The sequence below is a fragment of the Orycteropus afer genome, unplaced genomic scaffold (genome assembly GCF_000298275.1).
Source record: "Orycteropus afer afer isolate SDZICR_OR568_19922 unplaced genomic scaffold, OryAfe1.0 scaffold00088, whole genome shotgun sequence".
Lineage (NCBI taxonomy): Eukaryota > Metazoa > Chordata > Mammalia > Tubulidentata > Orycteropodidae > Orycteropus > Orycteropus afer.
In genome coordinates, this window is record NW_006921675.1 from 248,326 (window position 1) to 275,014 (window position 26,689).

At 36.6% G+C, this 26,689-nt stretch overlaps 1 protein-coding gene across 1 annotated transcript in view; it reads left to right on the forward strand.

Moving 5' to 3' along the window:
• SYNE2 (spectrin repeat containing nuclear envelope protein 2) overlaps positions 1 to 26,689 on the forward strand; it is a 285,164-nt gene that overhangs the window by 108,307 nt on the left and 150,168 nt on the right. The window contains exons 44-53 of the mRNA XM_042781144.1: positions 4,125 to 6,216; positions 7,855 to 8,177; positions 10,123 to 10,267; positions 11,575 to 11,793; positions 16,425 to 16,690; positions 17,747 to 17,915; positions 19,394 to 19,549; positions 21,846 to 21,986; positions 23,156 to 23,338; positions 24,282 to 24,419. Coding sequence (XP_042637078.1) covers positions 4,125 to 6,216; positions 7,855 to 8,177; positions 10,123 to 10,267; positions 11,575 to 11,793; positions 16,425 to 16,690; positions 17,747 to 17,915; positions 19,394 to 19,549; positions 21,846 to 21,986; positions 23,156 to 23,338; positions 24,282 to 24,419 — 3,832 coding nt within the window. The remainder of the gene's footprint in view (positions 1 to 4,124; positions 6,217 to 7,854; positions 8,178 to 10,122; positions 10,268 to 11,574; positions 11,794 to 16,424; positions 16,691 to 17,746; positions 17,916 to 19,393; positions 19,550 to 21,845; positions 21,987 to 23,155; positions 23,339 to 24,281; positions 24,420 to 26,689) is intronic.

A 26,689-nucleotide genomic window follows, 5' to 3' on the forward strand; every position in this document is an offset into this window, starting at 1 on the left:
TCCTACTACTATTGTAGAATAGTCTATTTAACTTTCAGTTCAGTTAATATTTTCTTTATGTATTTTGGAGGTCTTTGATTAGGTGTATAGATATTTATTATGGTAATGTCCTCTTGGTCACTTCACCCTTTTAACATCATATAGTGTCCTTCTTTGTTCCTTATGCTGGTTTTCACCTTGAAGTCTATTTTATTAGAAATTAATGTTGCTACTCCTTTTATTTTTTTGGTTGCCATTAGCTTGATATATTTTTTTCCACCCTTTGATTTTTAATTTATTTTTATCTTTGTGTCCAAGGTCGTGTCTTATAGGCAAAATATTGATGAGTCTTCTTTTCTTATCCAATCTGCCACTCTCTTTCTAAGGACTGGTACAGTTAGTCCATTCACATTAAGTGTAATTAGTGATAGATATGAATTTATTCCTGTCATTCTATTGTGTTTTGTATTGTGCTGTTGGTGATTTCTTTGTTCCAGATACTTTTCTATGCTGAGTTCATTTTGTTATCAAGTGTTTTTTTCTCTTTTCTTCATTATTGTTGGTTTTGTGTTTACTAGCCCTTGTGATTTTCTTCTTTCTTAGTTTGGTAATAAGAATTGTTAATTTTCTCTGTGCTTACCCTGAAGTAAATTTTTATCTCCCTAAGTTGGGAACAGTCTGTTCTATAAAGACAGTGTCCTGTATTCCTTTCCATTTGGAAGTTTTGTAATTAAAACCTTTACTCTATTTGCTTTGTTGCTGGTGTCATTTTGCAGATTGACTCCCCTGTTTTCTCTATGTATTCTTATTTTGAGAATCTTTTTGTGGTTTGGTTTCTAGGTGGTGGTGTCAGGTGTCTTGACTTTAATTTGTTGTTCTCTGTTGTGGATTTTGTATTGAAAGGACTTCTTTAGTGTTTCTTGTAGGGTTAGTCTGTTTTTCACAAATTCCCTTAATTTCTGTTTGTTTGGGAATGTCTTGATTTCACACTCATATTTATGGAATAGTTTGGCTGGATATATAATTCTTAGTTGGCAATTATATTACTTCAGTGTTTTGTATATGCCATCCCATTGCCTTCTTGGCTATATGGTTTTTGCTAAGAAATCAGGGCCTAGTCTTGTTTGTCCCTTGTAGGCAACATTTCATTTTACCTGTGCTACTCCCAGGATTCTGTCTTTGTCTTTGGTTTTGGAAAGTTTGATTATGATAAATCTTGGTGACTTTCTCCTGGGATTTATCCTGTATGGGATTCGTTGAGCTTCTTGAATGGATATATTTTCTTCTTTCATGATATAGGGAAAATTTTCTGTTAGCAAGCCTTTGACAGTTGTTTCAGGTGTTTTTTTTTTTTTTTTTCCTTCTCTTGTTCTGGAATTCCAGTCAGGCATATGTTGTTTCTTTTCATGTATCCCACATAATTCTTAAGAGAAATGATGAAATTTCTCTTAAATCTTTGTTCTGATTTTGCCTCATACAAGCTGATATCAAGGGATCTGTCTTCTAGCTGGGACATGCATTCTTCAGGAAGTTCTAATCTACTCTTTTGTCCTTACAATGTGTTATCTCTCTCCATAATTTTAGTGTTCATCTTCTGGATTTCTGATTGCTGTTTTTGTATGATTTCTAATTGTGTATTTATTTTATTTTTTTCTTGAATGATTTTCCTGAATTCTTTCAGGGTACTGTCTGTCTTCTCATTGCCTCTGTTTATGGTTTCCTTGAGCTCTTGGAGCACCATATATATATGTATCTATTCTGAATTCCTTATCATATAGTTCTATTGTTTGTTATTCCTTAGGGAGATTTCCTGATTCTTTAGCTTGGGCACTTGTTTTTACTATATTGTCCTGTTTTTTTGTTTGATTTGAAGTTGTCTGTTGTTTCCTAGACATTTTTAAGTTGTTGTCTTTATTTGTTAGTTATGGACTGATTGTTTCACCCTGGTTTTATGTTTTACTATATCTGGAAGTGTGGAACAGGTGTACTTCTTTTGTTGTTACCTCAGCTCTACTGGGTCAGTCTCCAGCTTTCTCTGTGTTGGTGAAATCAGTGGTGGGGATGTGAGTGCAGGTCTCTGTTTGTCTTGAAGAGGACTTGCAGTTGGGATGAGCAGGTGTTATCCACCATCTGTTATTGATCCTGTGATGCAGGAACTATTGGTGTTACTTTTCTGTTGGGTGAGGTGGTCAGTGTAATAGCTATGGCTGACTAGTGGAAGGTTAATAAGTTCCTCCCATTGGATGAGGCAAGGAAAAGAAAAAAAAGCTAAGGAGAAGGAGAGATGAACAAATAAAGAAAAACGGATGACAGGAAGTAGGGAAAAAGAAAAGAGAATATAAGAAAAGAGAGAAGACAAAAATGGGCAGATGGGAAGGATGAAGTTTTGGCAAAAATGAAAGAAAATGAGGAAGCAGTGAAGGAAGTGACCAGATATAAAGGATGGAAAATTGGGCAAGAGGGTAGTAGAAAAAGGAAGGGAGAAGAAGGTATTTGAGGAGTTGTGTTCAGCTAGCAGCCCTGGGGACTGACCTCTGTGGCAGAATCCACTCACTCATTGGAGCACCTGTGGAGGAGAAAGATCCACACAAGAAGGAATCCCTAGGAGGGAAAGCCAGAGGCTGTTTTCTGTGCTTAGCCCAAGATAATTCAGTCAGCGATGCAAGCGTGCCAAGGACAGGCGCAGTCTGTGACTCTCTTTGGGGCAGTCTGCCGATTATGGTGCCCAGCTATCAATCAAAGTCCTGCAGTTCAAACCCACCAGCCACTATAAAAGACAAAAGGCTGCCCTTCTCCATGTGAATTTACAAGTTGCAAAATCCCAGTTCCACTTTGTAGTAAAAAGGATCGCTGAGAGTTGGATTTGAGCCCACTCCTGTATGACCAATTTGGGTTTCTGTGTATTCGGAGAGAGTTTCTCTTCCCTTTCTCCCAGTCCTTTCCAGACTCTATCGGAGCTTAGGCTAAAGGGGTCCTGTTCTGTTTCCCATTATGGTCTTCATCCTCACGCATGGTCCCAGCTCACCTCGAAATACTCCCGGTGTGACTATTCTGAGTCTTTAATGCTGGTTCCATGATTTTCTTTTTCCCTCCACCTCCTTTGTATTTCTAATGAATTCTCTTCAGCTCCACCAGCTGAGCGGGTTTTATTTTTCCCAGTTGCTTAATTTTACCATCTTCCCTGGATCTAATAGTTTCTCTTCTCATTCCAAACGAAAAACCAAACTCACTGCTGTCAAGTCAGTTCTGACTCATAGCAACCCCTCCTTGGGTTTCCAAGGTGTATCTCTATGGAAGTAGATTGCCTAACCTTCCTTCCGATTAGCTGCTCATAACTGTAGTAGCATTATTTGCATCTGCTTTACTTAGTTTCTCAAAATCTTTGATGATAGACGGGTCTAGCACACGGTCTGTTAGTAGGACACCATCTTCCCCGAAGCTGCATCAATGTAGTCTTAATGCATAAATGTTTTCCCAATATTAAAATATTTATTTTATACTTATCCCTAAATGTGATTTATTGGATTTTCTTTAGTGATATCCCTTGTGGAAGTAATTTTGTATATGATTATAAATTTTTAGTCATTATCTATGTCAGTGTTAAAAAGACATTGGCTATTAGGGTAATTTTTCTTAGTCTTAGATTAACCTTTGTACAAGTACTTTATAGAGTATTTTTATTTGGGCAATCTACTTCTGTAGTGATACAGCCTCAGAAACCCAAGGAGGAGTCACTATGAGTGAGATCCAACTCGATGGCAGTGAGTTTGGTTTTGGTTTATATACATTATTCCCTTCAATCTTCATTTCTTCCTTGTGGTGGTGTATTGTTATGATATTCATTTTACAAATGAGTTTTCTACGTTGTCACATAGTAATTGAAAGCCATGGTAAACAAGGTTCTGATTTTTATTTTAAGGACAGAGTAGTCTTCTAGACAGGCTAATTCTCTTTTCCATGAATTCATAGCAAGATCTTTTGATGACATCTCACCACATGACAATCTACTTCTGTAAATAAATATTGACCACTTCAGAAACCCAGTGGGGGTCACTATGAATTGGAATCAACTCAATGGCAGTGTGTTTAACCACTTGGCAATGTATATATAATAAATATTAACAAGGTGCATTTGTATTTTCCAGGGGAACACTGGATGTTGCAACCTATGTGGATAAAATTAAAAAATTCCTTGTTTCAATAGAAAAAGAAAAAGATTGTTTAAGCAAAGTGAAAATCAAATGGGAGAATATATCAAAGCATCTGACTGACATGGATAAGAAGTTATTGGAAAGCCAGATTAAGCAACTTGAGCATGGTTGGCAACAAGTGGAACAAATGGTACAGAAGAAGTATTCCCAGCAAGTAGTAGCATGTGATGAATTTAACTTCCTAATGAGTACGATGCAGAACGTTGAGATTTCTCTGCAGCAACAGCTGCAACGTCTGCAGTTAAGATTGAGCTCCCCAGAACAACACAAAGGGAACCAAAGCATGGTGTCTTTGGCTACCGAACTCGAGGCTATCAAACACAGATTTTCTATTTTAAAGGGAAGAGCTGACCTGCAGATGAAGAGGATGTGGGGGGAAAAAGAAAAGAAGACTTTGGAAGATACAATCAATTATTTGCAGAAGCAAGTGGAAACACTGGAGCCATTAAACTTAGAGGTGGAAAATCAGATCAAGAAGTGTGAAATAAGGAACAGGATGAGAGAGACTACTTTATGGGTGAAGAATCAGTTGGGTGAACACATTCCCACCATTTCTCTTCTCCTAGATGGTATTACTTCACAGATCAGAAAGTACAAGGTGATGCATGAAGGCATTCTAGAGAAGCAACCTGTGGTAGAATCTTTGGCTGAAGAGGTCAAAGGTGAAATTCATCACCTGTCAGCACCTGAAGCCAATGATTTAAATAACCTCCTACAGGATTTGCAGAATCAATACCAAATGCTAGTTTTAGAATCTGCTCAGAGGTCACAGCAATTAGAATTTAAACAGGAAGAAAGGAGAAAATTTTTTGCAGCAGTAGAGAAGGTTCATCATTTGCTTCAAAGAAATGAAATATTGATAATTCCCAAAATGGAAACCACCCTCACAGAAGCTGAACTAGATCACCAGTATGCTACTTTGAAGACTTCTCAGGAAGAATTGCAAGAAATTGAAAATGTAATCTCAACATACCTTCAGGAACTACCAAACTTCTGTAAGGATCTAAATGTGTTTGAAAGATTATTTCTGGCTGATCAATTGAAAAACCTTAAGACTAGAGCCAACAGAGCCCAAAAATTCATTCAGAATAAAAGTAATGAAGTAAACCAAAAGATAAATGTTTACAGAGAATTTAATGGAAAAACAACTGGACTTCAGAAGGAGGTTGCCAATATACAGCACAATGAACTAAATCAAGATATAAATCAAGATGTTAAAGAGGAGCTCTATAATCTTAAAGATAAACTTACTGTTATTCAGTCTAGTATCTTGCAAGTGTTAAAACTCAAAGAAGTGTTTGACCATATGGGGCTAAACTGGGATGGTTCACAACTTTACCAATTGCAAACCCAAGTACTGGAAAAAGAAAAGGGACTTGAAAAAAATATTAAGCAGTTGGACTCATTTGTGGCAGAACATGGCAAATATCAAGCAAAACTAAGTAAAATCAGGGCTCAAGATTCAGAAATTAAAGAAAGGGCTGCAGTAGTACTGAAATCTTTCAGTACTTCACCAGAAAGCATTCTGCTCAGTGCCCAGATTTTGAATCAGAAAATGGAGAAAACTGTTTGCTTGTATCATGAGATAATTAAGAAATTAAGTGAAAATAAGGCCTTTGATGAATCATTCAAAGAGAAAGAAATACTACAAATAAAGCTGTATGTGGAAGAAAATGACAAGTTACACAAAGCTCTGCAAAACTTGGTACTAGAATTGCAACCCAAAGAAATAGATGAAAAGAATTTTCAGAACAAGCTAGAACATTCCTTACATGTTTTAAATCAGATCAAATCTCAGCTACAGCAACCTCTACTTAGCAATTTGGAAATTAAACATATTCAAAGTGAAAAGGATAATTGTGAAGCATTTGAAGAACAAATTCTGGCAGAAGTTTTTAGCATTAAAGCTGTGGCTGTCGTTGATAACCAAAGAGAAAACTCTTCAGAAGCTAGTGATGTGGAGACAAAATTACATGACTTTGAAGATCTTCAAATGCAGCTTAATGAAAGCCTTGTTTTGCGTACAGTAAGTTTTTTTTTTTCTTTTTTTTTTTAAAGTTAGGTATTGCGTATGATTTTAATTCATAAGTTTATGTTGTCACTCTATTTATTATCGCATTTCTAAAGAAGTTACCAGTTGTACAGGAAAAATAATATGGATAAGTGAGAGTAGCCATTTTCCAAAAATGGCAGTGGATCAATTTGAATAGTAATTTATTTTCTGTCATTCTTCCATTACTATATAAAAATATATTTTGTAACTATGTGCAAGTAAGAAGATAATCCTGACTCATTCTACATCTAAATCTAGTACCTTTCAATTTGAAAATAGACTAGTTTGACACCTTCATTTCCCTCATAGCCACTGTTGAGCTCAGAACAAAGCTTTTTTTTTTTTTTTTTTTTTTTAAGAGATAGGGACAACTGACAGAAGTATGGTATGGAAGGAAGAGAACAAATAGTAACTAACTTATTTAGAACTTAAAATACACTAGGCACTGTGCTAAGAACTTTAAATTTTAAGTTTTCACAGCATCTCTGTAAGGTGGGTATAAGTCAGGATCAACTCAAAGGCAGTGATTTAGGTTGGGTTTGGTTTGATTCTAAAATAGGAATTGTCAAACTAAGGCCCATAGGCCAAATCCTGCCCACAGTGCATGATTTGTAAATAAAGTTTTATTGGAACATACCATGTTCCTTCATTTATGTGTTGTTTATGGTTGCTTTCATGCTACAGTAGCAGAGTTGAGTAGTTGTGACAGAGACAGATAGCCTGCAAAGCCTAAAATATTTGTTCCATCCTTTATGGAAAAAGATTGCTGACCCCTGTGTAGAGCAACACCAACACACTCTCTCCTTTCCTTCTGAAAATAGGGTCCATATCATAGGCATCATTAGAAATCGCACTGTGCCTTGCAGTGTTTTCAAAATTGTCACACTGAATCTATAGGATGGGGAAATTAATTCCCTTCATTAATTCTAAGAGTTACTAGGTAATACATTTGAAATATTTTGATGGGTATAAAATGCCATAGAAATGCAAAGTCATATTAAAAACCTGAGTATGTTCTTTAAATAGGTGTTTAGCAAATGTTGAAGAAATGAAATACTTCCTATCTGTATTTAATGTAGTTTCAAGAAACACTGTATATAAATCCTCCAAAAATATGCTTAGAGCTGGTTTAGAAGGTACCTTTAAAGTCATTTATTTCATTGATAAGACTAAGATCTGGAGACATTAAGTGATGTACCCAAAACTACAGTTAGTGGCATAGCCATTAATTTAATGTACAAAAGGTCTGATTTGTTTTCTAGTCATTTTGCAAAAATGTATTATGGTCATATATATTAAATGTATTCAGTTGTTTCATTTCATTCATAGTCTACTACAAGACTTTCAGAGCAGGAACATGCATCATTAGACATGCTTCATGAGATGTAGTTTTGAATTTAGATTAGATTTCTTAGAAATCTGGAAACAGTTGCTCTGTGTGCAAGCAAAACCTAATTTTTAAGTACTAGTGTAATATTATTGAAAGTGTGAGAATACTAAATTCTTAAAAGACACCAAATTATAGTATGAATGCAGCACAAGAATCCAAGAGAGACAGAAATCCCATAAGTTTGACAATTCTGTTACTTCATTTACCTTTCTGTTCACCAGAATGTCTTGAATGATGCTTGTAAAAATATGACGCGCTACAGTGAAGCAGTCACCAGAGCAGTGGGGATAGTCACTGCCCTTGAAGCCATTGTTGCATTCCATCAAGTAGACCTTGATAATCCAGAAGAATCACTAGGGATCCCAGGTTGGAAACAAGAGGAATTTGAATCAACTATAACAGACATCCGGGACCTCAGTGAAAAACTGGGAGCTGTATCCAGCCCTGAAGCCAAACTACAACTTCAGATTACTTTACAGGAATTAATTTCTAAGGACTCTGCCGTGAGAGAGGCAGCCAAAGTGGCAGAAGCTGAGGTGGAAAAGTAAGTTCTTTCAAAAGTTGGTGAATGTTTTAAGAAAATAAAATGTAAATGTTTCTTTATAATTCATGTGCTCATTAGAGAGAATTTGGAAAATATGGGGAAAATCACTATGATGTTAAGAAAAAATGGTAAACATGATTATATTTCATTTTTTTCTATATAATGTTTGATACAGACAACAGAATAGTCATAAAATATATGTATGGGATAAAGAATAATCAGAAGAAAGACCTTGCAATCTACATTCAAAAGATCATAGCCATTGAAAACCTTACGGAGTGTAGGTTCTTCTATGAAACACATGAGGTCAATGTGAGTCAGAATCAGTTCAATGGCAGCTGAGGCCTGGTTGCTAATAGTGATGATAAAACGAACATTTTTGTATCCAGAGGTTCAAAGATAAACATTATTACCTTTGAAGGCTCTATGTCCTTTTCCCTCTCCTCTCAGACTTACCATCATCCTGAATTTTTTTCTCATTCCCATACTTTTCTTCATGTTTTTGCTGTGTTTGTGCCCTGAAATAATATGTTAGTTTTTCATGCTTTTGAACTAAGACAGTTTGATTTTTTTCAGACTTCTCAATCTGATCCTTAGGTTTGTTCATGTTCGTTTCTATACTAAAATTCATTCATGTCACTGTTGATGGACATTTAGGTTGTTTCCAGCATCTACCTTCACACAATGCTACAAGGAACATTTTTAATTGCAAAAGCTTCCCTTGGGTATATGCCTAGGAGTGTGATCACTGGGGAGAAGGTATTCATACCTTATCATTTTAATGCCAAGTGATTTTTTTTTCAATTTCTAATTTTCAACCAGCAGCGTGTAAGATGATCAGTATCCTCGCCAATACTTGATATTGTGAAACTTAATAATTTTTGCCAATCTAATGGGTGAGAAGTGGTGTGTCATGGTTTTAATTTAGATTTCTATCATTCCTGATGAGTTTGAACTCTTTTTTGGATGTTTATTGGTCATTTCTATTTCTTCTCCTATAAAGTAACTCTTCAAGCATTTACCCAGTTTTTATTGGTTTGGTCCATCTTTTTTTAATTGATTTGTAAGAGTTTACATTAACTTTATAACATGAACTCTGTTCTTTTTTTGTAACAAATACTTCATTAAAGTAATTGTAATTGCTATACAATATTTTATCAAATGTATTACTGTAATTTTCTTAACCATACTTCTTGTTAGACATAAGGGTTTCAGTTTTTTTCTATTAGTATTCTAATGAGAAAAAAAGATTTTACCATACAGACCTTATTTTCATGTTTAAAATAAATTCTTTATGTTTAGGGTTCATTACTTAAGATAAATTGTAGAAGTTGAATTAATAGGTCAGAAGATAAGATCAGTCATAAGACTAAATGGTTTTGTGTAAAAATTCTGCCAATTTACAATTCACTAGCTATTTTCAAGGCTGCAATTTTCTCTTTATTGAAGTGAATTTTTTGAGGGGGGCAGGGATCATCTCCAACTTAGGTGTCATAAGGACAGTCTTACTTGTCTGTTAAAATTTGCATTGATAGTCTTATGCTGGTCTTTTTTTGAAGGAAGTAGTGAATAAAAATTTGTTAAAATGCATTGAATAGCAAAATTCAAAATCATCATACTCCTTTTTTATTATGTATGCCTGAATCATTTTGGGAAGTTCAGAATTTATCATACTAAGTAAATATTGGGAGCTCTGGTGGCATGGTGCCTAAGGCATTTGACTGCTAACCAGAAGGCTAGCGGTTCAAACCCACCAGCCATTCCTAGGAAAGAAGATTGGGCAATCTACTTCCGTAGCGACACCATCTCAGAAACGTAAGGAGGGTTTGCTATGAGTCAGATCCAACTCCACAGCAGTGAGTTCATTTTTGTTGTTGTTGTTTGTTTGTTTTGTTTTTTGGTAAGTAAATATTAATGCCATCTTTTCCTAACTGTGCCTCATTAGGTGTCTTGAGAATTACAAATGCTATAGAAACCTTAAAGAGAAAATTGGTACCAACTTCAGCAAGATGGAGAAAGATCTTGGGCAATCCATGTCCCAGTTGCCACTATCTTACAAAGAAGCTTTAGAGCGCTTGGAGCAGAGCAAGGTAAGAGTATTCCCAAGTCTACAGTAAGTCTGTGCAAAAAATAGAACATGTGGGTGATGGCAACAGAGAAGGTGGCTCATTTATGACCCAAAGGAATCTTTAAGCTATGTTCTACACATAAGAAAATTCTTATTAGTGGGAATTGCCTCCATGACAATCTGTTTGGTTTGGTTTTTAAACTGATTATCTAAAAAGAAACATACCTGCAAAGTGTGTCCCAATCTGTTTACAGTTGATATCTGAGGGGATCTTAGGGATGGAAGTTGAAAAATTATTTCATTCTCCAAGTAGACTTTTTAATGTTCAATGTGTTGTGATTAGGCAAATTTTGAGAACCACTTAAAAATATCTAAGGAAGAAATTGATAGAAAGGTTAAAAAAGAAAATTCCTCAAAACAAAAGCCAAGAAATAAAATGAAGCAATGATTCTGAGACACTTTACTGAGTTCACAGGACAGTCCTCTTCCCAACCAGTATGTTTTATCTTTGCTGATTGCTTTTCTTGACGCTTTGCATTCCTCTTACTCTGTTGGATGCTGAGGCAGGCAGAACTTTGTTGTCCACTGAGAATTTACGGCAGGTCCCTTGGCTCTACACTCTGCTTACACCTTGCATTCTCTTACCAAACAATTTCAGTTTTTCCCTTTTAGAATCTGGGGTATTTAGGATTTAAGTGAGGATATTCTAAAATTACTTGTACTAAAGATCCATCCTCCCCAAAAAGAAAAAAACCACCACCATCACAACAAAAACCTCAAATATTGCCTTTGTGGTTAATAAAGGTTGATAAAATATGAGATTTAAATTAAAATAATATAATGTATTTCATTGAAAATAAATTCTTATTAGGAAAAAATTGATTCATGGGTCATTATTTGTCTCCACTGTCCCAAATTCAGGGAGCTCTGGTGGCGTAGTGCCTAAGTCATTGACTGCTAACTGGAAAGCTGACGGTTCAAACCCACCAGCCACTACTCGGAAAGAAGGTTGGGCAATCTACTTCCTCAGTGATATTGCCTCAGAAACCTAATGAGGGGTCGCTGTGAGTCAGATCTGACTCGAAGGCAGTGGGTTTGGTTTGGTTTGGTTCCAAATTCATGGGCAATTCAGTAATACACAGTTAATTATTATCTGGCACAAATCGACAGATATCCTTCCAAAATGACTTCTAAAAATATGCATCATGTAATACTATGGAAGCTTTAAAATCATGAATTGCTTAAGATTTAAAAATCATTTGTTGATTTCAGAAAAACTAATGGACTAGACTTTATATCATATCTATTCCTTTAATTTTCTTTCTTAAGGCTTTGGTATCAAATCTTCTATCAACTAAAGAAGAGTTAATGAAACTACGACAGATCCTCAGACACTTGAGACCCATGTGCACAGAAAATGATGGCGTGTGTTTGCTTAGAACTGTGTCTACCCTGTGGGAGAAGTGGTTGCATTTGCTGGAAGATGCTAAGGAATGGGAGATGTGGTGTGAGGAACTGAAGCACGAATGGAAGTTTGTCAGTGAAGAAGTGAGTGCTTCATATTCAACTGTCAAATCTTACAGTTTCCAATCAAATGCTATTTATTTTTGTTTTTATATAAAATGAGTCTTCAACCTGACTGCTTATTTATATCAGATATATATTACACATAAATGTTTATCCAAGTCAGGTCCTATTAAAATAATCTTCGAGAACTGATTCAGAGACACTCCAGATTGTGGCATTTTTTAGTAACTGATATTCATATAAGTAAATGATGACTTGCTTATTCAGGCTTTAAAGTCTTTATTGTGCAGACAAATTAAACCCTCTTGAAAATAACTCTCTCTACTAAAAGGTAGAATTAACTAATATGCATAATAGCCAACTAATTTTGAAATTAATTACAATTGTTAACTATTTGAAATTAACTACAATTTTTAAGTATAGATCTAAATAAAAATAGCACATACAGTGTTCATTCTGAAAGTGGTCTACAAGAAAGCCTCCATAATATTTATTAGTCACAGATGTTAATTTAACCATAGTTCAGGACTTAGTTACCACATATATTGAGAAAGGAAATGTAAAATAGTATAAAATTATCTTAGGGCATTCTTTCATCCTTCCTAAAGGGCTAGGTATACATAAGGTAATCATAATCTCTTCTTATTGTCTCATTCATTTCAAAATACCTGCTGAATTTACAGAAGAGAGAGAAATTAAATGAATTAATACTTAGAGATAGGTCACATGCTGTGGGATTTAAATGTTTAGCAGTGTTAACTCTCTTTTTTAGAACTCTGTAGTTACATAAATGACTATCATTTTCATGGTGGTAGGGTTTGATTAATAAATAGTCTCTTGAACATTAAAACTCTGAGCAACTTTGTAAATTATAGTTTTTAACTGAATTGCTAGAACATGTTTTTCCCCCATTTGCAATGGCACCATTATTTTGTGTTCTTACACTAGTCTGTGAGATGTGTTGAGAAAGCACTTTAGACATGATCTCACCAAATACTTGCATTGCCCTCATGAAGAATACAGTATTCCCATTTTACAGATGGGAAAATTGAAACAATGAGAGATTCTGTAATGGCACAAGCTATCAAGCTAGAGATTGATTTAACTGTAAGCCCATGTAGGTTAAAGCTGGGACGGTTTGGCTCGCCATGTAACCTTAGAATCTGGCAAGTATCTTGTCATTAGTTGTCAGTTAGTAAATATTTGTTAAGGGACAACTCTTATTCAAACCCAGGTCTGTGCTTATTTAAAGCTTTTATTCTTTTCTGTTACCTTATCTCTCTGCTGTTAGGTATCCATTTGTAGTTATATCTTGCTGATTTAGACCTGCTTATTTACAACTTTGTAATTGTCCATTCAAGCAATGAACAATGTCAGCTGACAAAATATACTTTTCAAAGCCTTTGTTGTGTTGGTAACACAACAAAGTATAAAATGTAATGTCCTCCCTTCATAACAACAATAGGTACATTATTTACTCCTGAGTTCACATATAAGGGGTGTTGTTGTTATGTGCTATTCGGACCGACTCATAGCAACCCCTCCTTGGGTTTCCGAGGCAGTGTCACTACGGAAGTAGATTGCCCAACCTTCCTTCCAAGGAGTGGCTGGTGGATTTGAACTGCCAGCCTTTTGGTTACCAGTCAAGTGCCTTGGGCACTATGCTACCAGAGCTCCTATATAAGGGGTAGAGGATTCAAATGTATAGTCTGGCACTGAACTGCTACTTTATCAACTTAAATGAACTATTAATTTAAACATTTTAAGTTGATGTGAGACTTTAAAATAGCTTGTATCCATTCAATAAAGATTACTTTCATATGTAACAACATGAATTTCTGTTTTTAAAATGGGTGTTTAAAGGGGGAAAAAAAAAAAACAGTTGCCATGAAGCTAATTCAGGCACATGGTGATCTTACATGTGTCACAGCCAAGCTGTGCTCCATGGGATTTTCAATCGGGGGTTTTTCAGAAGCAGATTGCCAGGCCTTTCTTCTGATGCACCTCTGGGTAGAACTCAAACCTCCAACTTTGCAGTTAGCAGTCAAACATAATAATGTATTTGCATCGCCAAGGGCTCAGATAAGGAGCTCTGGTGGCATACTGGGTAAGGCATTTGGCTGCTAACCAAAAGGTCGGCAGTTCAAACCCACCAGCTGGTCCACGGGAGGACGATAAGGCAATATACCTCTGTAAAGATTTATAGCCTTGGAAACCCAATGGCTATTCTATGAATTAGCATCAAGTTGATGACAGTGTTTTTGGTTTTGGTTTAGAAGGAGTAATATAATAATAATCCTATATCTTTATGTAATAAGTGGTTTCATAACTAGATGCTCTAGGGCACTACAATTTACATTCCTCCTTTACCAATTGAAAAACACATTTAAAATCAGTTTTTTCCCCTGAGCTTTGCCTGCTTAATACAGTTACTCAGTCTAGAATCATCATATGACACTTTGATGATCATAATGTGTTAGAATAAAGTTATGACTTCAAGAATACTTGAAAGAGTAAGGCTGTATACTTCTTGTACCAAAAGCCCTAAGAGCTATTTCTTTATTTGTTCCTATTTCTCCAGGCTACAGGCTTTTCAGTCTCCTTCACTGGGTTTGCTTGCTGGAACTATGACTCCTTCTCCCTTTCTAGACTGTACTTTGTAATTGGCTAGGAACCTAAAAAGTTTGTAACCATTTTTATTAGAATTTTGTGTTCAAGAAAAGTATCAAGTGGCTGCAAGGCCTGTTCTGGGTGGAAACTTGAGTGTATAAGTGTATGATCGTGGTGGCAGCTGTTTTCCTGAGTTGGGGCCTGTCTTAGCTGGGATTCCCCTCAGGCAGTAGAGCCTGAGGCAGGGGCTTGCATGTCAGTGGTTAATTATGGAAAACAATGCCAGGGAATAGGAGTAGGGGACCAAGAAGATGAAATAGGAAAGGTGTGGGCCCTTATTACTTTACTCTTCCCGGATTGTGGTTGCTGCAATTGTTCATTTATGGTGGACATGGAAACACCAAGAGAGGTGCCATGCAGGCCTCTGAATTCCAAACTTGGTTCTTCCAGCTTCCAGTGTGTATTGGAAGTGCCAGCATATAGTTACCCTGACAATAAGAGCAGTGTCCTCTGGCCCAGTGACAGCCATAGCTTCAAATTCAGTAGAACCCTAATCTTGTTTTCTAGTGAAAGTGTAGCCATCTACAAAATCAGGACCTCTAATCCACCTGATTTAGGACTGAGGTTTTGGAAAGTATAAATTCTGTAACTTGGTCTCTGAGAGAGGGGCTAGCCTATCTCTACCCCTTGCCTTGGTTCTGATACCTATGTATTCTAGCACTTGGGAACACAACTGCATCATGTGGCCCAACTAACACAAGAACTTATACAATAGCCCCAAACTTCTGGGGATCCTCTTTTTCTCCAGCATCCTGATAAATGGATTGGAGCAGTATTCCTAAGTATGCTGCACACTACCTCCAAAACCCAAATAGGCCCATCAGTGCTGTGCCTCTTTCTTAGTGGTGCGGGTATAAGATTGAGTGACTTGACTTTTACCTTGCCCCAGATCATTGGTCCCTGGAAGTTTAATATTTTCCCTTTGTCTTATTGCTGAGTTCAGAGGTGGTGAAATGCCAATTTCTAGATGTGTGATTTATTAAGTGATATAGTTCAGTGTTATGCACATATTTTTGTTATTAGCTACTCTTGAGTTAGCTCCTGACTCATTGGCAACCCCATGCAAAATGGGATTGGACCATTGTCATCCATGGGGTTTTCAGAAGTAGGTCCCCAGGCCTTTCTTCCTAATCTGTTTTACTCGAGAAGCTCTGCTGAAACCTAAAGCAACATGCAAGCTTCCACTGGTGGCTGCACTTCAGCTGCACTGGCTGGCGTTCAAGTCCGGTCTCCTGTGCGGAGGGCGAGAATTCTGCTACAGAACCACCGATGCCCTTATTCCCCACCCATGACCACTGAGTTGATTTCGACTCACGGCAACCCTGTGTGACAGAGTAGAACTGCCCCCTAGGTTCCCAAGGTTGTAGCTGGTGGGTTGAAACCACTGCTTTTCAGTTAGGAGCTGAGCAGTTAAGCACTGTGCCACCAAGGCTGCTATGCACAGTGAATATTTGGTTGGTAAATACTTGATTTGGTTTAGAAATTTGGGTTGCTTTTCCTTTCATGGTTTTGAAAATAATTAAGATCTACTAGACTTATTATTTGAAGCATTTGGGAATGTAAAGAGATCTGAAGAAGGAAAGTTTGCATAGCCAGTAATTTTCCAACCTGTAATATGTAGTGGAGGCAGTTTGGTGAAGCCCATTTTAATGTCCTATGGGTATCTCAAGAGAAATACTACTTTATCCAGCTGTAGTCTGAAGGAGAAATAAATTTTATCACTTGATCTTATGGAAATATTCAACAGCAATACATCGTTTTAATCATGTAAACAAAAACTTGGAACTATGAGATTCTGATTATAATGGAATAATATTCCCAACTATAGAAAAACACATACTACATTACACTAGGATATGACACTGAGAACTTGTTGAAAACCCAATATAAAAAATAAGGGCTGTCAAGGTATTATCTTAGGTCCTAAAGTGATGAGTATATTTTACTTATATTATTTTATTTTATTTTACTTATTGAATTAGATTGAACAAGAAGCAATTATCTTAGATAATCTTCAAGAAGAACTGCCTGAAATTTCCAAAACCCAAGAGGCAGCCACCACAGAGGAGCTCTCTGAGTTGCTGGACTGTTTGTGCCGATACCAGGAGAATGGGGAGGAGCAGCAGCTGTTACTGACCTTACTTTTCCACCGCATAAAAAGTATCCAAAATGTTCCTGAAGACATAGGGGCTGTGGAAACCGCTCCAGCATGCCAAGAGATTGCATCTATGCAAGAGCGGTGTCGCAAGTAAGAATGAGTTCTGAAAACTGTTGAGGAAATGTGTTTGATGACTCAGGCTTAAAATTTAGAAAATACTAAGATTTTATTGACTAATGGCAAATGATATGACATAAATGAGTTGAATCACCACTGATTGGTATGAGAAAGGATGGATAATATTAGTAACCAAAATTAAAAGAAGCTCAGGTTCTGTTAATATTCACCACTTAGCAGCTATTGCTGTCAATGCATTTTCTGTATCCCTTCTCATCTTTTTCTCTATATGATAAACAAATTAAGATCATACTACTTTTACTGTTCTAGTCTACTGAGTGCTTTATCACTGTATGATGTGCATTTTTCCATGCCAAATATTCTTTAAAAACATGGCTGCATAATATTCTGTCATGTGAATATCTCATTATTTACTTAACCAATCCCCTAATATAGTGTACGTACATTATTTGTATTTTTTAAATTTTCATCAAAACATTGCCATGTCTCTATCTCCATCTGTGATTGTATCATTAAGGAAGATGCTTAGTAGAATCTTTGAGTCAAAGGTTGTAATAATTTAATGGCTAGAGATATTTATCAAATAGCCCCCAGGAAAGAATTTATCCATTTAAACTTGTAGCAACACTTATCCATTTAAACTTATATTAGAGAAGCTTCAACTTTCGGATCTGATTTCAACCTCCACAGGAAATGAGATTGGATAAAGATAAAAAAAAGGCCTGTGGGGTTGTCTGTCTCCCCAGAGCTCAGTCGTGACTCAATTCACATCTGTAAGTCTTTTCAGTTGAGCTCAAGGATTACATGGGGAAAAAAATGGAGGACAGAAATGACAGTTAGGAATGCAATATGTGGAAAGAGGGTATTTGCAGATGAAAGTTTAAAGATGTTTTTAGTTACATGTTTATATATATATATATATATATATATATAAATCAATGAAAAGTGGTATTTTTTTATTATCTTTCCTGAGCTATGCAGACATTTTATTATTTGTTGAAATAAAACTTTATTTCACAAAAGAGCAGGATAGATAAACAATTTTGTTATTTCAATGTTATACTTTAGGCTTTCTCAGAAAGCTGAAAAAAATAAGGAGTTGGTGCAGATTGAAATCCAAGAAAGACAAGCCTTCAAAAAAGAAATAATGGCTTTGAAGAATGTATTTCAACAGACCATGACTTCTTTCCATACTCTGGAATTACAAGATCACCCAGAAAAGACAGAACAGTTTGAGGTAAGTGAGTGATGAACTAGTGAATGTTACTGATACAGGTTCACAATACTCTATCCAGATTCTCAGGGCATAGGTAACTTGGTGATTAGAGTAAAGGGAGTGGTCTACGGAAAGAGGCAAGTATGTACAAAGGCCTTTTAGATAAGAGCCATGAAAGATCAGTGTGGGTAGAGTACAGATAGCAGAACTGAGACTAAGTTGGGAAGGTTGGTCAGTCTACATCAAGCAGCCCATTTCAGCATGTTTCAAGTTTGACTGCTGCATTTGGTGAGCAGGGGTCTCAGACCACTTGACTGGCGTAGTGGACTAATCACTTTAGTAGGTCACAGCATCTTATAACTCTGAGAGGGGTTGTGCACACACTAAGGGTCATTTGGGAACTTGTTTTTTCAGAATGATCCGTTTTCCCATTCCAGTCCTATGGTTAACAGCCAAAAATGACATTTGGAAGTTTATTTGAAATTTGCATGCTGTTGTTAACTAGAGCTTTTGGTCACTAAATGTTGAAATAGTAAACTTACTCACAAAAGCTGTCTTCATGGAACACTGTCTTTGTATACCTCTGAATGAAGTCCTGTACTGCTGGACTAGATTTAGATAAAATAGAACCATACTTATCCCTCTAACTCCCCTTTTGTCTGAATGACATTGTACTTACCCTCTATAGATTTGCTCTCTGCAGAGGATTAAGAAAAGGAAAGCAGTGACACATCACAGAGTCATTTGAAATTGTAATCAGTGACTCAGTCCATTAACACAAATAATGCTACTGAACAGCTACTGTAAATAGGAGGGGGGAAAAAAAAGCCATAGTAAAGTCAAGAAGTATTTTTCCACTCGATCTTTGGGAAACTTTCCCAAACAATTGAGTTTCTCCTTTATAATTACTGCAGGAGAACGCAGATCAGATTTTGTTTCTAGGCCACAACCAATAGACGGTTTGTTCAGGTTACTTTTATCTCCTGAAACCTACATTCTTTGCGAGGAACTGGAACCCTCCCTTTCAAAAGAAGTGGAACTCTGCTGGGCTGTCTAATTAGGTGAAAGCAGACACTTCTGCTTCAAACATAGAGCTTTTAGTGGCCTTGAATCATTGTGATGATAAGGTAGAAAGAAACAGAAAAGGCAACAAGTTTTAGAAAACTTCTTTGAAACTTTCTGCTACTTGCAGCTCTTTAGATAGCACTGCAACTGAGATAGAACTAAATCATTGGGCTACTTCAGAAGCAGGAGATGTTGTAATGTCTTTCCACAACAATGGTTTGACACTCTGAAGAGATATCAAGTTTAATTCTTACAAATTAGAAGGCATCATCTGACTAAACTGAGATCTCTCAGACTTAATCAGCTTGTATCAATAGTGAAGTTTTGCCATGTGGAGTTTGGTCATTTAAATCATGGGATGGGCTGGAAAGCTGTGCTTAGTTTTAAACTTTTCCCCTGTCCTGTGAGTATTGAAACGCTCTTGATGTTTTTAGGAGCTTCAAAGCATTCTTAAGAAAGAGAAGCTAACTTTCGAGGATATTATGGAAAAACTGCGGATCAAGTATTCCGAAATGTATACCATAGTCCCTGCAGAGATTGAGTCTCAGATGGAAGAATGCCGGAAAGCTTTAGAAGACGTAGATGAGAAGGTAATAACAATGTTTGTGCTAGTGTTGTTATTTATGGCGTTGAACGACGACTAGAGAAGAAAATATCATCTAATATCACATTTGCATTTTTCCTTATTTCACTTATGACTGTTAGAGAGTTTAGTTAAGTGAAAATTTTGTGTAATGAAAGGGCATTTCATAAGTGACACAGATAACAGAATTAGTTAATCTGTTAATTTTCAGTTTTTAGCATGCTTTTCTTTTCTTACATTTAAAAAATATATTTTATATTTTATTCTGCTATTACATCTTTTACTGCAGGACCACTGAAAATTTTGTACATGAACAAAACTTTGCTTTAAAACACATATACTGTGAACATTTTGAAATTGCAAAGGCAATAAGAATACATACTTACTTCATTACTCACAAGGACTGTCACTCAGCACAGAGACTGCCTAATGATGATAGAGTCCTCACAAAGCATACCTGGGCCAGTCTTTACTCTCAAAAGCCAGATTTGAAGAAAGGCTGGTAAATGGTTTACAGTACTGGCAAGAAAAACGCAGCAAAGCAGTTTGTTGAATTGTTAAAAGGCAGCCCAAATCCAACATAACAAAGTTCTACATGGTCAAGCATCCATAGAATTTTTGTACTGCTTTTGGGGCCTAGAATTCTCATAAATTATTACATATACTAATATAGCTAGTTATTACATAATAAGTTGTACTAATATGACTTGATAAGTAAAATAAATGTATATAAAAAATCATATTTAAAACTCACTTGCTAGAATCCATCTCTACTTTCCATAAGAGATCTCTGAGGAAAATCCAACCTGTGTTAAAAAGAAAAAATGTAAACTAATATATACGTGCAGCAAATCCTTTAGATTTAACAAAAGAAAATCTACTATAACGTATTTTCTCAAGGATCATGGACTATTGATTTTGTTTTAAGAGAATACTAAATGTTTTGAGAGAAGGTAAATGTTGTCTTGTGACTATTGTATATAAAAATCCCCACTACGAGTGAATTAATAATCAAAATCAGTCGTTCAAATGTAGGGTTAAAAATTTCAGCTGTAACTTGTATAACTATAACTTGTAACTGATTTCTGTTGTTTGATGTGTCTGAAGAAAGATCAAGTATCTAGTCAACAGACATGTACCATGCTGTATAATTCAAATGATTCCTCGTTTCTTCTAAATCATGATCTCTTCTAGTGTAGCTGAATGATACTAATTTCTGCTAGAAAATAACAACCCAGAATGTCAGTAAACTTTATTTCGTGGCACTGTGTTACACAATAGAAAACTAGTATTGGATTGGAGTGGGATTTTTTTTTGTCTCTCTCTCTGACAGCCTTGACTTTGGTGTATCTGTGGAACAGAAACATGATACAAATATTCAGGGTCTGGTCTTGTGGGTAGTGCCTGGGATTGAGTTGGCAGAAGTACTGCCTTGACATAGGGTCTTAAGCAAGTCCTTTAGCCTGTTTCAGTTTCTGTATCTGTACACAACTATCTGTGCAGATACAGTGCTTCTTTCAAGAACTAAAGGGATTATACCAAAAAACAAAGTATCATTCAGTTATTTACTGACAACCTGAAGTGTACCTTGTTAACATAGCTTGAAAAAACAACACAAGCTAATCAGATATTTGAAAAAGGAATCATTTAATATTCATTCATTATCTTTCCTAGGACAAGTTATTTTCTTAAAATCATTCAGATAAAAAAAATTACACTGTTCAAGCAGCTAGATTTCTGACTCGTGAGAACAGACACTTGAATATTCACACAGAGAAAAAGGAAGCTCTGTGCTGCCTCAACAAATAAGCAGTTTTAAAAGGTCCTTTCACTTTTTATTAAGGTTGTTGTTGTTATTTGCCATCGAGTCGGCCCCTTTTATTAAGGTAGCAGTTATATTTCCTTTTGTCAGCTTGAGAATAAGTTTGGTTTTATTGGAAACAGATCTGTGTAGAGGATTTTCTCACAGAACAGAGAGATTGTGTAATAAATAATTTATCTCCCAGGATCTCCTTTATATTATTTGACCCATTGGGGTATGTTTCAGATATTCCACTCAGTAGTTTTGCCCAGCACAGCACATATCTGGACACACATTCTAGATGCATTCCACGAATTTTTATATATTTTATTTATTTAATATAACTAAACAAGTTCTATGTTAACACAGTAGTCAATCTGGCACTCCCCCCACCCCAAACCCTGCCATCCTTTAAAAAAAATTTTTCATAAGTAAAATTGCATAGCAGAATGACTATTCCTTCCACCTCTAAGTGAAATGTGTCTTTCTTCCTTTGAAACAGATCAGCAGTGAAGTCCTGAAAAGCTCACCATCATATGCAATGAGTAGAAAAATAGAAGAAATTAACAATGGTCTTCATAATGTTGAAAAGATGTTGCAGCAGAAAAGCAAAAACATTGAGAAAGCTCAAGAAATTCAAAAGGTAACATTCTCCTTTAACTCCTTTCAACATTTCATATATCTGATCCTCTCTTCCTCCAGTTCATCAAGCATCACAAGGTGTGGTCTTTAGTTTATTATGGCATGGTGACCTTAAAACAGATCCACAAAGTGACACCCTGTGGGTGTCTCTTTGCAGAGACTTTGTGGAGAACGTTGCATTTATAATTGTTCTGCTTTTCCAGGGTGAGAATATGCCCAAAGTTGTGAGAGCCTATGATTGTGAAACTAACCATTCATAAGGAAAGGAGGGGAGGGAGATTATCTTGGGAACACTCCTACAAAATCAGTTCCTTAATATGAAAAGTATTATCAGCTTTTCTTTACACTGTGCAAGAAAGAAGAGAATAGAAATTCCAAATGCATTTCCGTTTAAAACATCTTAGGAAATAAAATCTCAGATAAAACTGTATATATACATAAAATTCTACCTCTCAACTGTACTCTTATATTTGGAAAACCTTTTTATTTCTAATCTACATTTTAAGGAGATACTCTAATATAAATAGACACTTTAAAAAATAGAATATGGCTCACTGTTGGAAAGTCTCAGACTTCTTAGTAAGCAGAGGATCCTAATTTAACCAGTCATGTTACAATTTTTGGAAAGTATATTTTTAAGCAAATAATAAATAAGAATGAAATATTTTACCTGGCATATTTTCTCTGCCTAGACAATTTAGATTTGAATCCAGCTTGTTGGTTTCTTCAGCCAAAAGCTGTTGCTTCTAATACGTGTGGCTAGAACTTTCTGCCACGGCATTACTCCTGAGTCAGAGCAGTTACTATTTTTGGTTTTAACAAAAATTATCTTCTAGACACTCTCAGGTGTTTACCCAAGCCTTTTTTAAACATAATGTTGCCTCGTCCCTCTTGAAAGGTTAGGGCCATATTGACCTTGTCAGCTGTCATTCGCTTCTGGAAATATCCAAGTCTTTCTGCTCCTCTACTGCTAATTCTAACTAAAATGAATACAGTTAGAGTAAGAGAGCTCAGAAAAGGAGCTTTTAAGTTTGAAACATAAGTGGATATTAGATATAACTGAAAAACTATGCCCATGTATTATAGTAGCATTTACAAAGTGAATACTATGTGAAAACACAATAAAACATGACATCTTCATTCAGATTGACTTACGGTTTCCTTCTCCAGAAAATGTGGGATGAGCTCGACCTCTGGCATTCGAAGCTAAATGAGCTGGACTCTGAAGTTCAGGACCTTGTTGAGCAGGACCCAGGACAGGCTCAAGAATGGATGGATAAGTTGATGATTCCCTTCCAGCAGTATCAGCAAGTATCACAGAGAGCAGAAGCTAGAACCTCACAATTAAATAAGGTACAGCCCAACAAATAGTAGCTACAGAACACATGGTGGCATTGAAATGGCTTTAAAACAAACAGAACAAAAAAATAGAGCAGCAAGTAGCTTCCCTTGAATTGCCAGTTATAGGGCCTTAAACTAGAGCTGCATGGTAGGTTTGGGTGAACACTGAAGGGACAGTTTCATTGCTGGGACAGGCACAGATGTGTATCTATGGAAAAATAGCACCTATGGCAATTAATTTATGGCTGAATGCTCTCTCACAGCTGGTGATAGAAACTTCAATAGCTAATCAAAAACGCTCATTGGTGCCCCTCCCCTTAGGTGGCATCCAGGCCATATGCAATACCTGCCATGTCTTAAATACGCCTGTGGACAGGTGGGAAGTCTAATTGGGCAAGCAGAAAGAGCTAAGTATCCAGACGTCAGAGGCTTCCCAAGAGGTAGATGCAGTTTGACGGCAGGTAATCTCAGGAGTCCAGAGAGGGAGCCAGTGGTGAGAAAGGCTGTCACTCAGGAACATGATAACCCCTCCCACGTTAGGGGTCATGGGTGGCTGAGTCACGTATGTGACCTAGCAAGAGCAAGACAGGATCCTAGTCTCAGGGGAACTGGAACATTATAAGATAAGGCCTAGAGCAGGCAGACAAAGTATAAGGCCAGTTTTCAGAATGAAGCATAAAATAAAGTTCTAAATATTTCTAGACCACCTGGAAACCTTGCAGAAGCAAAGATTGGGGTGAAATTTCTTAAATCCTATTCACCTGTGATTAGGATTAGTCTTAAATGTTGGAAAACCCATTAACTAGAAGGGGATGGTCAAATAACCCCAGCCATGGACAGAGGAGACCTACAGGCCTGACAGTACCACTGCTGGCAGAAGTTCATTCTCCATCCAAGAATCATTCACCCCAAGTAAGAGGCATCAGACTAAATGAATGCTATGTCTCTTTCACAGGCCACAGTTAAGATGGAAGAATATAACGACCTTTTGAAGAGCACTGAGGCTTGGATAGAAACTACTAATTTTTTGTTGGCCAATCCTGCCGACTATGACTCTTCAAGGACACTGAGTCAGCATGCTAGTACACTGCAGGTAAATGTTCTTTGAATGAGTTCTGAGAGTCATAGAATATGTGTAAGAGTGGCCTAGCTGACAATCATGGTGATTTTTTTTTTTAAATTCTTTTCTAAAAAGCAGCCTTACCTCTAATCATGCAAAGCACCACAAGAAAGCTTGGGAGACTGGAAGGCACTAGACCAGAAATTGGGAGACCAGGGTATAGTTCTTCCCTTCCTGTTAACTACTTAATGACTTTGGATAATCAATGTTTCCTCCACGGGCCTCGGTTTTCCCCATATATGAGTAAGAATGTTGCATTGGACGTTGTGGAAGGATTATAGTTCAGAAGAACCAAGACCTGATCTGGTCTTCATGACCTGTATAATCCCCTAGAGTGTTGGCATGAATATGAATATTATGAAATAGTAGCTCCATTGATTATAACATGTTGTATGGTAAAGTTGGCATGTGCATTATTACATTATGTGTATAAGATTCCTTGGTGGCCTACTGGAGACAGATTTTCCTGCTAGCTTTGAAGAAATAAGCTGCCATATTGTGAAGGCAGAGTGGCTAGGACCCAAGGACAGCCTATAGACGCAGAGATTGATACCCAGCCAACAGCCATCAAAAAAGGGGGACTTCAGTCCTACAACTGAATCTGCCGACAACCTGAATGATCTTCGAAGAGAACCCATCCTTCCAGATGAGATACATCCTGGTTGCTATCTTGATTGCTGCCTTGTGAGATCCTGAGTAGAGAATACACCAAAGCTGTGCCCATACTCCTGACCCTCAGAATCAATAGATAATAAGTTTGTGTTGTTAAGGAGCAATAGAAAAATAACACACAACTCTAGCATACCATGATTCCAAATTTCCTCTCCCTTCCACAGGTGCTATGTGTCTCCATTCATGCTTACAAAGAGGAGAAATGAAAGTATTTTTCCACCCAGGGCTATGACGGCAAAAGGTCTTCTGACCCTGAGGACTGACTCTAGTTTTCTTGTGAAGCCATATTTCCCTTCTTTCATACCATTTTGCCATGAGAAAGAAAGACTTTGGAAAAGGTTTATTTTATAACAATTTGTACAGTAATCAGACCTCAAAAGTTCATCCAACTCCCTTTTATATCTTTAGAATGGCACAGTGTATTCCTATGCGAGCTGCTGACTTCATACTTCCTTAATGTGTAAGATTTTGTTCACGTATTTTTCCCCATAGCAACAGCTGTAAACATACTGAATTTTCACCTATTTCTTTTTTAAAACTTTCATCCCCTTACCTGTGATTCCTTTTGTTCCCTCAACCCCTTTTAGGTTGCCTTTTCACATCTCTAAACATGACATCTTTTTCTCTTTAATCATTTCTATGATTCACCATTTTTAAGGAGTTTGCCAAGGTAGAAGAGGGAAATGTGTTTTTTCTCCTCTGCTCATTATGAGTTTTTTTAAATAAAAAAAAAAAGTACAAAAGTGAGCTCAGGTCAAAGCAGCCAGACTTTTGCCAGCTACTGATGACAGACACAATTGAAAAAAAGGGCGACAGTGTCTCTCAAACTGTTCAGGAAAATTTGAATTGCTAGATTTTATTTATGACTAGAACTGAGCAGAGGAAGTAGGGACATGGGAAAATGCAGTTATATTTCCCATAGAATATATCTCCGGAAGACCAACCTAATATAAACCCCCAATGAGAACTGAGTCTCAAATAACTAGTCAAATGTGAATACCTCATTTTATCCCTTTGCAAAAATAGTTGTCCTGCTTTTAGGATACTCTTTTCTGTTTGTTCTAGCATTACCAGGCATTTTTAAAATGACACTTTAAAAAGTTTCAAATCTCTTTACTAAGTTTTAAAGTTTTAATTAAAATTTGTTTTAATTGCTTTATAACCTTCTACCTGGATTCCATTTATTTTTTAATTTTTTTAAGTTATTTTTATTGATTGATTGATTGATATTTTATTTGATTAGGGTGAAGGTTTACAGAGCAAATTCACTTTCCATACAGCAGTTCACATATTTTTGTCTCATGACATTGACCACAGTTTACCACAATGTAGCAGCTCCCCTCCCACTTCCTCCCCACAGTTACACCTTCATGCACTCCTGCCCCTGAGCTGTCTCCCTGTGCATAAGCGGCCCTTCTTTCTCCCATGATTCTTCTGTCCAAGGAGAGTATCTACTTGAGGTAAATGTTCAACTCATATGCCTATCTTTTGTTTGGCTGGAAACCACAGGAATGGGTTTAATTCCAGATCTGAAGGGCAGCTAAGCTCCATAGTCTCAGTGGTTCCACCAG